General features: G+C 40.8%; 1 protein-coding gene and 1 long non-coding RNA gene across 6 annotated transcripts in view; one reads left to right on the top strand and one right to left on the bottom strand.

The window, feature by feature from the left end:
* Positions 1 to 16108, top strand: part of PTPN13 (protein tyrosine phosphatase non-receptor type 13) — a 246646-nt gene that overhangs the window by 118320 nt on the left and 112218 nt on the right. For all 5 annotated transcript variants that reach the window (XM_075860899.1, XM_075860908.1, XM_075860892.1 and 2 more), the window contains 4 exons: positions 118 to 183; positions 1930 to 2115; positions 2770 to 2854; positions 14466 to 15008. In XM_075860899.1, the coding sequence (XP_075717014.1) occupies positions 118 to 183; positions 1930 to 2115; positions 2770 to 2854; positions 14466 to 15008 (880 nt within the window). The remainder of the gene's footprint in view (positions 1 to 117; positions 184 to 1929; positions 2116 to 2769; positions 2855 to 14465; positions 15009 to 16108) is intronic.
* LOC142759083 (uncharacterized) overlaps positions 1 to 16108 on the bottom strand; it is a 56478-nt gene that overhangs the window by 18068 nt on the left and 22302 nt on the right. The window lies entirely within an intron of this gene.

Raw genomic sequence — 16108 nt, 5'->3', positions numbered from 1 at the left:
TTCTATTATTTGTGAGCTGGTTACATAACTTGTGTGTGTATTAGAGGAACGTACTGTAAATGGCAGCCACATTGTAACTGCTTGTGTTTGTAACGATGCTTCTGTTTACCTCTACAGATTCACATTTATTCCCTGGGAATGACCTTATACTGGGGAGCAGACTATAATGTACCTCAGAGTCAGGTAAATATTCCCATACAAATATCTCTGCTTTGAGAATACTATTAAATGAGTTATCTGGAAAGATAATATTGATGGCCTGTCCTCCGGATAACCCATCAATATCTGATTGGTGGGGATCCAACACCGTACCCCGTCGATCAGTTGTTTTGAAGCTGTAATACTGTGAACCGCCGCTACAAGTGTATCGCCATTTTACAGTATGGAGCAGCGTGAGCGTTGAAGAGGAAGCAATGCTTGAATGAGCACCATTCCCCTTTGAAACAGCTGATCGGTGGTGATGCCAAGAGTTAGACCCCAACCAATCCGATATTGATGGCCGATCCTAAAGATAGGCCACCAATTTTAGCTCTCCGGATAACCCCTTTAATATATTCTTTATCTGCGGTGTCTTTCTATCTGCAGGGAAACATGAACTATATACACAGCATACAATTATGTTGCTGGTTTGTAGATTTTCTGTATGTTCTGATTCTACTAGATTCATAAATAGGTTTTCTGGGCTTATTTTTTTAATTGTGAAGAATAAGAGGGCTTTCCAATTACATGTTTAAAAGAAGAAATACCCGGCCTTTCTCTCTATGGCACCCACTGACTTCAGGTGCACCTCCCAGTCCATTGCACACAATGGGTGTCCCCGCTGTGGCTGTGTCACATACTGACCATTCGTGATATGGCTGCAGTGGAGACACGTTCTCTGTGCTATGTACGCAGGCGACTGCGCTATTGATTCCGTCAAAACAACGGAACCCGTTCACAACGGTGACAAGCAGAAACTATTAGCAAATTTTCCATCACCATTGAGATCAATGGTGATGCAAATGGAAGCTAAGGTTTCCGTTTGCCTTTCCGTTGAGGGGTTGACCCGACAGAAACCTCTGACGGAACCCCTCAACGGAAGGGCAACGCTGATGTGAACAGGCCCTAATAGGGACAAGACTAAGTGACTATTTTTACGTTTGGCCGCTATCAATAATTTAGGCTTCTGTTTAGACATAACCGTGTAATGATACGTTTGTAAAGATGACTGGGATGATTGAAATCATCTGAACACTCGCCATAAGCTAAAAGCACTGTAACACAGGCTAGTGATTAGGAATGAGCACACATTTGATCGCTCGTTCCCGATCTTTGGCCCGTGTAACATTCCCAGTGATGAGCTGACAAAGGAGCTAATCCTCGTTTGTCTGCCAATCGGATATTTTCTGCAGGCATTAAAATCATCGGTAGTCAGCAGCACATCTCCCCGTGTAGAAGGGAATGTGCTGCGGACAATAATTAAACTGTATGTGCACTAACGATCGTTGGGGTGTATATAGTGATGATTTCTCCATGTAATTGGAGCTAAAAGAGTGCCAATGGACTTGCCATATTGTCGATCGGTGCATGTTACAGGCAGAAAATCTGCCAGTGTAAATCTGCCAGGACCCTAGTTCTCTCAACTTTCCTATAAACATGCATGCCTGGCTTGGACGAGTGTACATGTTTATTTCAATGGGGAGAGATAAAAAAGTTTTCTGGCATTGGCTTATCTCTTGCTGTAACCAGGCTACTTTGTTCTGATGTATATGGCCACCTTAAGTTGGTAGGTGGTTGAGTAGTCATTCTTGACTAAAATATGCTTCAATATTTTTTTAAATTGCCACACATCCATATGTTTTTGTTGTTGTTTACTTTCCTTTTAAATTCATTGCAGCAATATAATATTTTGTGTGACCATAATATTTCTGTATGTTTTGTTTAATGCAGCCTATCAAACTGGGGGAGCGCTTGAACGGTATTTTGCTGGACATGTGCGATGACAATTGTATCACAAGACTGACTACTCGTACTGTTTTAGACGGCTGCAGTGCCTACATTCGCAACAGCAACTGTGCACCTTCCTTTTATTACATCAAGCAGCTGGTAAAGCTAGTGCTTGGCAGCCTAACTTGGGTGAGTTATGTTTAAAATTGGGATTGATAAAAATGAGAAGGGGGACATGTTAGTGCCTCCTCCAGGCTTTTGTGGAAAAGGTGTCCCTTGTTTTTAATAGATGATGTGCCCCTTTTTACTCCTTAGATTACAATCTCTTGATCAAATGTATTCGAATAAAATAGATATACTCATTGGCTCAAAGTAAATCAACTATTTACATTGATAAGAGGTAAATAAAATAAAAAATATTAGGAGCCTATACACATTAAACAAAACTCTGCCAAACCCGGCGAGATCGACCAACTATCTTATGTGTATAGGGTCCACCCATCTTTCCACCGATGGCAGATGTTGGGAAAGAAGGATCCTTTGTTCCCATAAGAGATAAGCCACAGCCAGATGCGTCCGGTAGTGGCTCATTCTCCTCTCTTCATTGAAAACACTCGGACGAGCTGGGCGTGCATGTATATGGGGGAGTCGGGAGGAATAGCCGTCAGCCGACAGCTATCTGAAGTGTATAGGCAGCTTGAGTTACAGTTTCTGTCTGATCAAAAGCCGCTTCTCCGTGAATTGTGATTATTGAACAGTATGAAGAGTATACAGCTAGTGTTAGCAATTGTTAATAAATTGTTTGCTTCTGTAGTCGATAACCATTTGTTTTTCCTTTTACAGATGGATCAGATGGGCAATAAAATAAATGAACCTGATCGCAGCCAGGCAATCCGTGACAGACTACGAGGGAAAGGTCTTCCCTCAGGTTTGTGCAGTTCCTGTGTTAGGGTTATTTATTTTAGTTGTGTTTAGGTATGATAACTCAAATTTCCATTTTACGCATTCACTGACCTAACACATTTATCACCTGTATGATCGCTAAGGGGCCCCACCACAGGGACCCCCACCGATTACAAAGAAGGATTTTGAATAGAGCGGCGGTCGCATCTGCGCTGCCGCTCCATTCAATGTCTACGGGTCGGACAGAAACATCCAAGCTTTGTACGTGCGCATCAGCCGCTCGATTTATAATCCTTCTCACTGCGATTGTGCAGTGAAGAGAAACGGGAATCAGGACCCCCGTTCTAGTGACCGGTGGAGGTCCCAGTGGGGGGCCCCAAGGTTTAAATATTTATCATCTATCCTGTTGGATAGGTGAAAAATGTGTTTAGTGGGAAAAACTCCTTTAATGCTGGGTACACACGTTCCTACTTTGCCAACTTTCGCATATTCTCGCCACTTTGGTGTTAATTTTTAAATTAAAGAGGCTCTGTCACCAGATTCTCAAATCCCTATCTCCTATTGCATGTGATTGGCGCTGCAATGTAGATAACAGTAACGTAAATTTCTGTGAGATTTCCAGCAAGCCACTCGTAATCTCGCGAGATTACGGAGGTAAACGAGATTTCGTTTCACTTGCTGGAAATCTCAAAGAAAAGAGTCAGAAGTGTCAGGATTCTGAATACACATGATGTCCAGGCTGGATGATCATGTGTATTCATTATCAGGACACTTGATTAACGTTAATCTCTGTTTATGTGGCTGCACATCGCTGCTGTGTAAATGAATGGAGATGAGTGTATGACGCCGACTGGTCAGTGATTGGTCAGCGTCATACACGTAAACACGCCCAGTTAAAAACACAATACACGCCCAGTTGGACATAACGAAAAAAAAACGCCCAGTTGTCCATTTCAAAGCTCATTTGCATATATATATATATATATATATATATATATATATATAAAATAGCTCATAACTTGGCCAAAAATGAACGTTTTAAAAAACAAAACAAAAACGTTACTGTTATCTACATTGCAGCGCCGATCACATGCAATAGGAGATAGGGATTTGAGAATCTGGTGACAGAGCCTCTTTAAGGTTATTTTTTATTTATTTATTATTCCTGTTTGTACAACCATGCATTTTCTATGTTTTCTTTAATGTTTTTTTTGGTTTTTTTTAAATACTGCTAAAGCTGGCCTTTAGCTTAGTTCCGCACTAGCATTTTCTATATTTGTTTCTGTAAAAACCTTAAAGGGTTTGTCTTATCTCGATATATGGACATCAAAGAAAGGATCCTCCGCTCAGGACCCCTATCTCTGTGAGCAAAAGTGAAGAGTGTCTCTCACTCTGGTGGACATGACCCGTTCATTTGAATGGCTGGCATGTTCTACTACATTTTTTCTTTAGCTGCTACTGCAGGAGAAATAAAGGGCCAGTGGCTGTTGCCCCCTGCATTAAAAACTGATCATGAAGTGTTTCTGAGGCTGGCTTCAATTAAAAATGGGTTCAATAAATCAATTCAGATGTGTTCTTCCTTACTTTTCCTCATAACTCAATATATATTGGTGAGATGTGTGGTGTGAGATGACTAGCTTTGAACAACAAAAAACATGATTCTGTGATACTCTATCACGAGATTGCTATGCTGTGTCTGTTTGGCCACCCACTGGTTGTGATGTGGACTGCAGCCTGTCAAGTGTTTTGCTAGCATGTCACGATAATGTATTAAATTTGTTTAATGAGAAATTGGAGAGTCCTTAACCAAATTCAAACAAAGTAAGGGTGGACACATCTGTCTGTGTACAGGATTCAAGCTGTTGTAATGCAAATAATAATACTATACCTATAAAAAATATTTTTTAAACACATCCAAGCTCACATGTGTAGAAGATCTAGTAAGCCATTTCCAGTAAGAGGTATTCTATCAGCATTAATCTCATAAACATCTAATAGTGTGAAACAATTCAGCCAGAACCTGATTTTAGTCCTTACCGTACTAAATGGTGTGCTTGTTTAAAGAGGCTCTGTCCCCACATAAGTGCCCTATCTCCAACATAATCTGATCGGCGCTGTAATGTAGACAACAGCAGTGGTTTTTATTTTGAAAAACAATCATTTTTGAGCAAGTTATGAACAATTTTACATGTATGCTAATTAGTTTCTTCATGTCCAGCTGGGCGTTTTTAACTTTTGACCAAGTGGGTATTGTAAAGAGAAGTGTATGACGCTGACCCAGCGTCATACACTTCTCTCCATTCACGTCCATTTGTACGTCGCACAGCGTGATCTCGCGAGATCACGCTGTGCTGTCACATACACCCACATTAACTTTACTGAAGTGCCTTGAGCGTAAATAGACATTGCCTCCAGCCAGGACGCTATGTCTATTCACACTCCCAAAACTTCGGTAAAGTTTGTGTTGGACTTAATCACAGCACAGCGTGATCTCGCGAGATCACACTGTGAATGACAGCAGTAGTGTGATCTCTTGAGATCATGCTGTGCTGTGTGAGTAAGTCCCACAAAAACTTTACCGAAGTGTCGGGAGTGTGAATAGACATTGCATCCTGGCTGGAGGTGATGTCTATTCACTCTCAAGACACTTCAGTAAAGTTAATGTGGGTGTATGTCACAGCACAGCGTGATCTTGCGAGATCACGCTGTGCGGAGTACAAATGGACTTGGTCAAAAGTTAAAAAACGCCATGTTGGGCATTAAGAAACTAATTAGCATAAATCTAAAATTGCTCATAACTTGCTCAAAAATGATCGTTTTTCAACATAAAAAAATACTGTTGTAATCTACATTCCAGCGCCGATCAGATTGTGTAGGAGATCGGGCACTTTAAAGCACTGTATTTTAAGGAGGGATGTCTGCTATAGATATCCAAGGTGTTGAGGGGGAAAAGATTCATTGTTTAAACCAGAATAAAGATCTATGCGTCAGGAAATGATTCAGCTGTCCTGGAGATAACATCAAGTCGCTGCAAAGACTTCATTACCCAACACTGACTGAAAGTGAACAGATTGCCTTACAGAGATATAGGCACAATAACCTTTATTTAGAGTGATCTGGCTATCAGGACTGTGTGTGTATGTTTGAACAGGCTGTCAGTAGAATATACCATTATGAACATGTATTCCAGACTTTGTGAGGGCTAATGAGTATTTCTTTAGTTATTTGTAGCATTGTATGTTTATTTAGATTACGCTGGTCATTGAACTCCATTCTTCGTCTATTGCTCATGTCTATCCGTTTTATCATTGCATGTTTCACAATGAGCTGTCATGTTCTTTTGTCTAATGAAATATGAACTCCCTTAGGTAAATATGACTTATGTATATGCAATGTATTAATATCTTTCTTTGTTACTATCTAGCTACCATGGTTCAGAAAAGCATTACAAATGCCCAAAAATTGTTTTCAATTAAAAGGGTTCCTTTTATTATTTTAGATGTCCATATTCCATAATAGTGTATGTGGATAGGGATTTCCCTGATTGGACCACCCCTTATAAATTGATCTTGATTTATTTTGTTATATGGCAGATGTTGCAGGTATTGCATTTAGTTAGGCTTCGTCCACATCTGTCAGGGTCCCATTCTGACGTTCTGTTGGAGCTTCTCGTCAGAACGGGACCCTGACTGAAACAAAGGTTTCCGTTTGCATCACCATTGATTTCATTGGTGACAGATCCGGTGCAAATGGTTTACGCTTGTCACCGTTGTGTAAGGGATCCGTTGTTTTGATGGAATCAATACCGTAGTCGAATACGCTATTCATTCCGTCAAAACGACGGAACCCTTGCACAACTGAGACGAACGGAAACCATGGCCACCGGATCCGTCACCATTGAAATCAATGGTGATGCAAACGGAAATCTAGGGTTTCCATTTGTTTCAGTCAGGGTCCCGTTTTGATGGGAAGCTCCCACTGAACGTCAGAACGGGACCCTGACTCAGATGTGGACGAAGCCTAACTTTGATTGCTATAAATATGTTCAGGGTCCTTTTGTGTATGGGCCCTTTTACATGGACCAATGATTGGGGCAAACGAGCATTCATATGAACGATCATTGCCGATAATTGCCGATGTTTCCCTACTTGTTGCATCTAAGGCTGAGTTCACATCTGAGTCGGACTTCCGTTCATGGGTTCCGTCAGACCTTTCCATCATGAAATCAATGGTAATGCAAACGAAAGCTATGGTTTTCCTTTGGTTTTCCGTTCATGGGTTCCCTTGACGGAAGCCCAACACAGATGTGAACGAGGCCTAACATCTGTCCTAGTTTTCTCAGATACCACAGTTGCCCCTGTTGCTATCTATCTCCCTCTTTTTTTTTCTCTATGTAGCTAAACAGAAGATAGCAAGGGCTATACATGCCTAAATTCCAGGTCAGTGCACCTGACTAGTGTATATACCAATCTGCATGCGGGGTACACTAAAAATAACACCACAGACCAAAAAAAAGAGAAGAACAATTGTTAAATAGCAAAAGTAATGCGACTAAAATAAGTAATAAAAACAGCGCCAAAAAACTGTGTGAACTAGCTCTTACTTACATGTTAGCACACAAAACGGAGATGTGGTATGTACATTAAAAAGTAAGTAAAAATGAGTCCCACAATGACAAAAAAGGGACTCCAATCAGTGATTATAACAACACAATAGAGATTGCATATTTGAAACTATAAAATAATCTCTCCAGGTGTTAATTGTAAATATTTTTCTAATATACATTTATTAAAATATTTTTATTTTGTTTTAGTGCTACAGCTTTTATGTATCGACTATACATAGAGGCAGCATTATTCGGCTGTAAGCCAAATGTGTTAGTCAGCTCCTCTGTGTCTCTGACACAATCTAACCCTAATACCTATTAAATTTCACCAGGGATTTTCTTTTTCTTCTTAAGAAGCACACAGAAGCCACTGTCAGTCATGCTGACTGACGGATTTGGCTTACAGCGGCATTATGCAGCTTCTATGTATTGTAAATACATAGAAGCCGCAGTGCTAAAATGAAAAAAAAACTATATTAGAAACCTATTTTTATGCACAAACGCATACATTATGAAAAACAAATGCCATAAAAGGTTTTTATCACCTTTTAAGTGTATGTATTTTATATCGCATTTTCGTATGTAATATATTTTCTTTTCTTTTTTCATGTTTTTATTTGTTTTTCTTTCGTTGGTGTGGTGCCGTTCCTGCTGGCGGCCCCCGCCGCCAGATTGCTCACCTTTCGTGCTGGCATCTTGGTGCCTCTGCTTGCTGTCACTGCCGCTCTTCTCCTCCCCGTTATGCACGAAGTCTCCTAGGTCGTCTCTTAAAGGCCCCGCGCGCATATTCACAGTCTTTCCCAACCAATCCCTGATTCTCTGTACTTATTTATGGAAGCTTCACTGGTCACCTTGTGCCTGAGCAACTTTGGTGCAACTTAGTTTGTTCCTACGAAGGTTTTAGTCCGCATCCTGCTATCCGCTACCAGTCTGTATCCTGCTACCAGTCTGTATCCTGCTACCAGTCTGTATCCTGCTACCAGTCTGTATCCTGCTACCAGTCTGTATCCTGCTACCAGTCTGTATCCTGCTACCAGTCTGTATCCTGCTACCAGTCTGTATCCTGCTACCAGTCTGTATCCTGCTACCAGTCTGTATCCTGCTACCAGTCTGTATCCTGCTACCAGCCTGTATCCTGCTACCAGTCTGTATCCTGCTACCAGTCTGTATCCTGCTACCAGTCTGTATCCTGCTACCAGTCTGTATCCTGCTACCAGTCTGTATCCTGCTACCAGTCTGTATCCTGCTACCAGTCTGTATCCTGCTACCAGTCTGTATCCTGCTACCTATTCTACAAACAACAACAGTGTTACAGGTCATCATACAATCTTAAATGCATTGAAATCAGTACATCAAAGACCCCAATATGTATCACCATCACAACAAATCGTCCTAAAAACATAATGGGAATCCAACTGAAACCCATCCCTTAGTTGCTGAAATGATTTAAGGGTATCCCCCTCATACAACGGACTTAGTCTTATAATGCCCCTCTGTTCCCAACCCTGCATCCCTTCCAATAGGTAGAATTCCCACATATACAGATTCTTCCAAAGCGGAGTATATTTATTGCATTCCCCTATCCCCAACAATTGCTTACATTGCCACCACACCTTATGTATGAGAAGCAGGGTGGGTCTATTACTCGCTAGCCTCTTATAAATGTGTGCTTCTAGTCCCGCTAGCGGATTGTCCCCTCCCCCCAGATATGATAAAATATGTGCACAGGACCCCCATGTTTCCACCTGCTCCCACCCCCAAAAATGCTGACACTGAGCAGCCAAGTAATACACCCACGCATTGGGCAGAGCCAGGCCCCCCTCATCCTTAGGTAATTGCAGCTTCTCCAGTTTGATTCTAGGCACTCCCCGCTTCCACACTAGGTCTCTAAAAAGGTTATGCAGCCTTCTAAACCAGTATTTGGGGATCCACATAGCGGAGTTATGGATAATATATAACACTTGAGGCATGAGGATCATCTTGATCAAATTTGTTCTACACAAAGCAGAAAGTGGGATCTTGTTCCAAGCCTCCACTTTTGGCCTTTATTTTTGGTAACATTGGCATAACATTAAGGGACATATAATCCGTCACTCTCACCGTCACCCGAACCCCTAGGTATTTAAACTCTGTAACAACCGGTATCTCAACCTCATCCTCCCCAGTCTGGATGACCCCCGGATCCATTAACATAAGAGCCGATTTCGACCAGTTTATTAGTAATCCGGAATACTTTCCAAAGCGTTTAATCAGAGCCATAACTAACGGCAGGGTATGCTCGGTATTTGCCATAAACAACAACATATCATCACAGCATATAATGCAATTCGCTCCTCCACCACCTCATATTTCAACCCCTGTATGTCTCTATGTTGGCGGACCGTGCATGCCAATGGTTCCACTGCTAGAGCGAATAATAACGGTGACAAGGGACAGCCCTGACGCGTTCCCCTAGCCAACGGAAACCGATCAGAGAACGCACCATTCATCTGTATTCTTGCAGTTGGGGCCACATATAACCGCTTAATCCATTTTATAAAGTTAAGACCGAATCCCATTTTATCCAGGACTGACCACAAATATCCCCACTCCACACAGTCAAAAGCCTTAGCAGCATCCAACGAAAGAATTGTTTTTCCCATGGGATTATCCGGAAGCACCTGTAGATTCAAGAACAATCGTCTCAGGTTTACCGCCATTGATTTCGACGGCATAAAGCCGGCCTGGTCTCCATGTACTACCCCAGCCACTACTCTAGAGAGCCGCAGTGCCAAGACCTTTGCCATAATTTTAATATCTGCCGTCAACAGGGACACTGGTCTATAGGATTCAGGCAGTTGAATATCTTTTCCCTCTTTTGGCAGAACCACTATGGTGGCTTCATACATTGAATCCGGAAGCCGTCCCCATCAAAACTTTCCAGCAGAGTAGCCAGTAACTAAGGGGTAAGCTCCTCCCCATATTCCTTGAAAACCTCTACCGGAAGACCATCTGGCCCTGGAGCCTTTTCATTCGCTAATATCCCTATAGCCTCCTGGAGTTCCTCCAGAGAAATAGGCTCTTCCAACTTCGTTCTCTCCTCCCCTCCCAAGTTAGGAAGACAAACCTCCCCTAGATACTCCTCCACCTGTTGGGGCGTGTGCTCTGCTTTAGAGGCATATAAATCCGAATAAAATTTCTGAAATACTTGTAGTATCTTTCCTGTATCAGTCTCTGGCCTAACCCTCTCCCCCTTTATTGTATGTATATAATTATTCTCCCTCTGGGCTTGTGCCATTTTGGCTAACAACTGTCCTGTTGTTTCCCCTTCCTCATAATATTGGCGGCTCAGAAACATCCTCTTGTTATCTGCCCTCTCCAACTGGTGCTGCTTTAGCAACCTCTGTGCCTCCACGCAATTCCGCAAAGTATCTCCTGTATTATCAGCAATATGCTGCCGTTCTGTTTCCGCCACCCTGTCCAATAAAGTTTCCCCTAACTGTCTAGACTTGGTTTTTACTGCAGTAATGTGCCTCTCAACCAGGCCTTCATTGCATCCCACAGTATGGACACTCTAGAACCTTTTTACCTATCAGCTTCAACCAAAATGCATTGAACTTCCAGCACCCCTGTCCCCGCCCTGTCCTTCCCTCCGTCTCCACCTTTAGTAACATAGGAGAATGGTCCGATAAAGCTCTCTGTAAGTACTCTATCTGAGCAATAAAGGGTACCGCTGTAGGCGAGCAAAATACCAGATCTATCCTGGAGAGAGACTGATACGTTGAGGAAGCACATGAATACTGACACAATCCTGGATGTTTATCCCGCCAACCTATCTCCGCAATAAGTCTGTAATCCCTTCCCTCGTAGTGCCATCCCCACTGTGAAATTTGTCCACTCCAACATGCATCACTGCGTTAAAATCCCCCGTCAATAGTAATGGCACCTCCGAGAATCTAGACAGTTCTTCCACAACTTTTCTAATACATACACTGGAAAAGGGAGGCGGAACATATAGCGCTACCAACACACATTCCCAATGATATACAGTGCAATGTACACCCAAATACCGCCCCTCACCATCCAGGAAGGAAGAATGATAGATAATTATTACTGCCCTATGTATTAGAAGACTCACCCCCCTGGAATAAGTAGTGTGATCAGAATGAAAGCTATGTCCTATCCAGGACCTATGTATCAAGGACACCGAGTCTCTAGTCATATGCGTCTCCTGTAATCCAATCACCCGTGCATCCTTTTGCTTTAGAAATTCTTTTAACTTACTTTTTAATGTAGATCTAATAAAAGTACTTGTTTTTATTTTGAGCACCCCTGCAAAATCATTAACCTGGGAAAGGTTAATGATTTCTTTCCCCTGGGCCACTCAGCAGTTTACACTACTGGAAGCATTCAGAGACCTAGAAAACAGAACACAATAGAAATTACATTTATATGACCGTTGCTTTATTTTTCTATTGGCTTACTTCACAGCTTTATTTCTAAAAAAGGATTAGAATAGTTTAAGTGGATAACTGGTGGTGAGTATTATAAATGGAACATTTGTAGTGCACAATATACCGTATGTTCCCTTTGGCACAGTACACTTACGTTTTTCATGTATGTTGCCTCATCTAAGAATGAGAAAGTGAGATTCAGAATTATTTTTTAGTTCCCCACAAATTTTCATTTGGACTGCATGTCTTCTTGAATGATCTCCACCCCTCTTACACTCCTATATCATCTCGATATTCACAGGCATTTTTTTATTACATTAAAAAATTAACAAAGTATAAAATGGCAAAAGAACCTGAAATATGCTGATACGAACGAGACGTTATTTATTACTTTTATATGTTTGTCTTATGTATTGGAATTTTGAGAATCTGGTAACTGTTGCTGTTGTAATAAAGAAATGTTTTCTGTATGTCAGGGATCTAACTTTATGTTTAACTTTTAAGTTTGCCCTGCTTGGATTATTTTATTTTAGTTTTTTTTTGTAAATGAAGCACTAGAGATGTTAGTCACTGGACATTACAAAAACCTTCCCAGGACACTATACATTTGAATACATAGTTGTATTACACATGAATTTGATAAACTCCTACGGTCCTGAGTAGGGTTTGAAAATATATATACACAATTTTTTTTTAACCCCTACCCTCCGCAGCCATTTTTCAGATTTTCCATTTTGTTTTTTCCTCCCCACCTTCCAAAAGCCATAACTCTTTTATTTTTCCATCAATATTGGCTTATGGGGCTTGTTTTTTGCGGGACGAGTTGTAGATTTTCACAGCACCATTTTTTGTACTATATAATGTAGTGGGAAACGAGAAAAAAAAATATATGTGGGATGGAATAGGAAAAAAACAGCGATTCCTCAACCTTTTGGGTGGTTTTGTTTTTACGGCGTTCACCTTACGGTAAAAAAGGCATGTTAACTTTATTCTGCGGGTCAATACGATTACAGCGATACCAAATTTATAACGTTTTCTTTGTTTTACTACTTTTACAAGGAAAAAAACTGATTTGTTAAAAATAAAATTTGAGTTTTGTCGCCACATTCTGAGAGCCATAACGTTTTTATTTTTCTGTCGATTTAGCGGTGTGAGGGCTTATTTTTTGTGGGGCGAGCTGCAGTTTATATTGGTATCATTTTGGGGTACGTGAGACTTTTTGATCACTTTTTATTTCATTTTTTGTGGGAGAAAGGACCAAAAAACAGCAATTCTAATGTTTTGAATTTTTTGCGGTGTTCACCTTTCGGACTAAATGATGTATTGTAATAGTTCAGACTTTTACGGACGCGTCGAAAACCGGTTATGTTAGCTTTTTTCTTTTTACATTGTGCTTGAGGGAAAAAGGGAAAGAGGGGGTTTTTGAGCTTCTAATTTCTTAAATTTTTTTTATTTGTTAAAAAAAACCTTTTATTTGACTGTGTTTTTTTTTTTTTTTTTTTTTTTTTTTTTACTTGTTCCCCTAGGGGACTTTAACCAGCGATCGTTAGATCGCTTGCACGATATACTGCAATACTAATGTATTGCAGTATATCGCGATTCTGACTGTCTCCTATGAAGCCCTGCCGGAGTACAAAGATGGCGGACCTGGGGGACTTCGTCAGGCCCCCAGGCAGCTGTGCCAACCAACGGCTCCCCCGATCTCGCCGTGGGTGGGCCGTTGGGACGTTACAGGGGGTCGTCCCCCTGTTTTCAGTAATTTAAATGCCACGATCGCCATTGAAAGCGGCATTTAATGGGTTAAACAAAAGGGATCCCGCTCGTTACCCGGAAGTGTCGGCTGTAACACACTCGGTCTATGGAGTGGTCTCAGCCCATGAGCCCGCTCCATATTCCCCCACTCGGCGTGCGCTGTATATATACGGCGGGTGTCGGGAAGAGGTTAAATATTACCATTTATCAAGCAGTGAGATTAACAGGGGAATAAACATCCAGATATTCCAAAGGAGTTGCCGGTATAATTTTTCAGTGGAAATTGTAGAATATTTGGGACTCGGAATCACACAAACGGTTAAAGGATGTGGTTTGTTGCTTTGTTTCTTGGTATGACAATATTACATAGTCCACAGTGTCCGGTCTGAGCTATGGAAATTTACTTTGGATACATCACACGGAGGACAAAATTAAAAGACTAAAAGAAATGGAGCAACTTTTATTAAACTAAACCTATCCTGTATTCAAGATAGAAATACAAAAGGAACTTGAGGAATACAACCCAATTGTTTCACGTTCATGTTCAAATGGCAGTTCCTCTGATTGGTCAATGCAAGTATTTTTTTGTCATAGGAATTGAAATTTTTACTGGTCACTATAAGGGGAGATCTTTATGATTACAAACATAAAAAAATTTAGCTTCAAGAACTGTACACTGACCCATAATGTGAAGACTGTACTTGTAACTCAAAGCTTGCTCATTTTTGGTATATTCTGCCTAAAAAAAAAACACTTTTATTTTTTATAAATGCAAATTTTGTCATGCTGCAATTGTATGAAATATTCGAATGATTTAACAAGATGTATTACCCTTACATTTTCAGGACGTTCCATAGAACGTGATGTCAGTGCTAATACAGTTTCACAGAACTTTCTTAACCGAGGCCTCAGCAAGTCTATGGGTTTTCTTGCATTTAACGAACAACAGGATGGAGATGACAGTTTTGCGTCATTAGAACTTGGCTCCGCATATGAGGATGTAACAAAATCTCATTTTGCTTATGACAATCTTCAGTCTAATCATTTGGAAAGAAAAATCAGTGAACGCAGTCAACGGAAGAAAAATTGGGCCTCATCGTTTGATGTATCATCTATGTCAAGCCAAGGTACAGAAAGAGGGTTGTCTGCTGCAAATCCTTACAAACAGAATATATCTGAAACTTTGAATGGGCGAACTACAACCATGCCAAAAATGAAGGATCTCAGGCAGTCAAATGATGCTGCTGATGTTTTTGGCAAACAGAAAATGGACCAAGCAAAACATGGACCAGAAGTGCCAACCTCAATTGCAATTTCAAGTGCCTTAGAAAGGATTCGAGAAAAGAAGAAAAATCTTCAAATATTGAGAGATGCCATGAACATAGAAGGTTAGTCCCACTAAATGTTACTGTTATCCGAGGAACTTGTTTTTGGTTCTTCCAATCATGTGAATTATTTACAAGAACCCCCCTCAATGTGTTGCCCATGTTCTCCATTTGTCCTCTTGGAATTGACTTCTTCAATACACTAGACCAGCAAGGATGTTGGTGTTGACCCCTTCAGTACCTAGACTACCAGGGAAGCTGGCATTACTCTTTCACTACCCCCGAGTCCCAAACTCATTCTTTTATATACGGCCGATATTTTTTGGGGTAGAAAAGGTGTCGATCCAACATACACATGACAATGTGGTCAGAAATACTGTTATTACTCATGTACACACAATTATTAATAATTGCCTCTAATGGTACGCACCCTTTAAGTGCTCAGTGGCAGGAGGGTTGCCGAAAAGCACATAAATAAAAAAAAAAATCTATGGTTACAATTTTGGCTAGGACACAAATGACTAAAAGCGTTCGGACAAAAAATTTAAGTAAACAGTTAAAAATTCTTTACCTAGTACGGTAAACATGTAGGCAGTGTTATATCACCTGTACTCAACTGTCCAATACAATAAATATAGTGTACCAAAGATTTTAAAAATATTTCCTAAAAGTTCACAAGATAATTGTCCAAAGCAATACTCCATGCCTAATCTTATTAATAGCTTAAAAGCATTTTACAGCTGTTTATGGTATTTCGTATAGCAGCCATAGGGAAAACAAATTTCCTATTTTTGTCCTTGGAATATTGAAAAACTAAAGGCTGTTATCAGATGTGAAACAAACTATTTGGGTGCCCAAAGCAAACCTTGCTAACAGTGCCCCATGCCAATGCGGCCACACTAGTGGCGGCCACGGTGCCCACACAACGGTCCGTGCACCTGCTTGAGATCACTGGGACAATTTTTCAGCCTCTGAATTAGAAATCTTCATTGTTTACTCCCAAAGTTACATAGTATGGTTGAACAAAGACAAATGTCCATCAAGTTCAAACAAGTGATGGGAGAAAGCGAAAGGACATGGGTAAACTATAGAACTTTGTTTTACCCCTATTGATCCAGAGGAAGGTAAAAAAAAAAAAAAATACCCATAAGGCATGAATTAAT

Source organism: Rhinoderma darwinii, chromosome 1, assembly GCF_050947455.1.
Source record: "Rhinoderma darwinii isolate aRhiDar2 chromosome 1, aRhiDar2.hap1, whole genome shotgun sequence".
NCBI classification, from domain to species: Eukaryota; Metazoa; Chordata; class Amphibia; order Anura; family Rhinodermatidae; genus Rhinoderma; species Rhinoderma darwinii.
The sequence above is the reverse complement of the archived record's forward strand: the minus strand, read 5'-3'. Positions and strand labels throughout refer to the sequence as shown.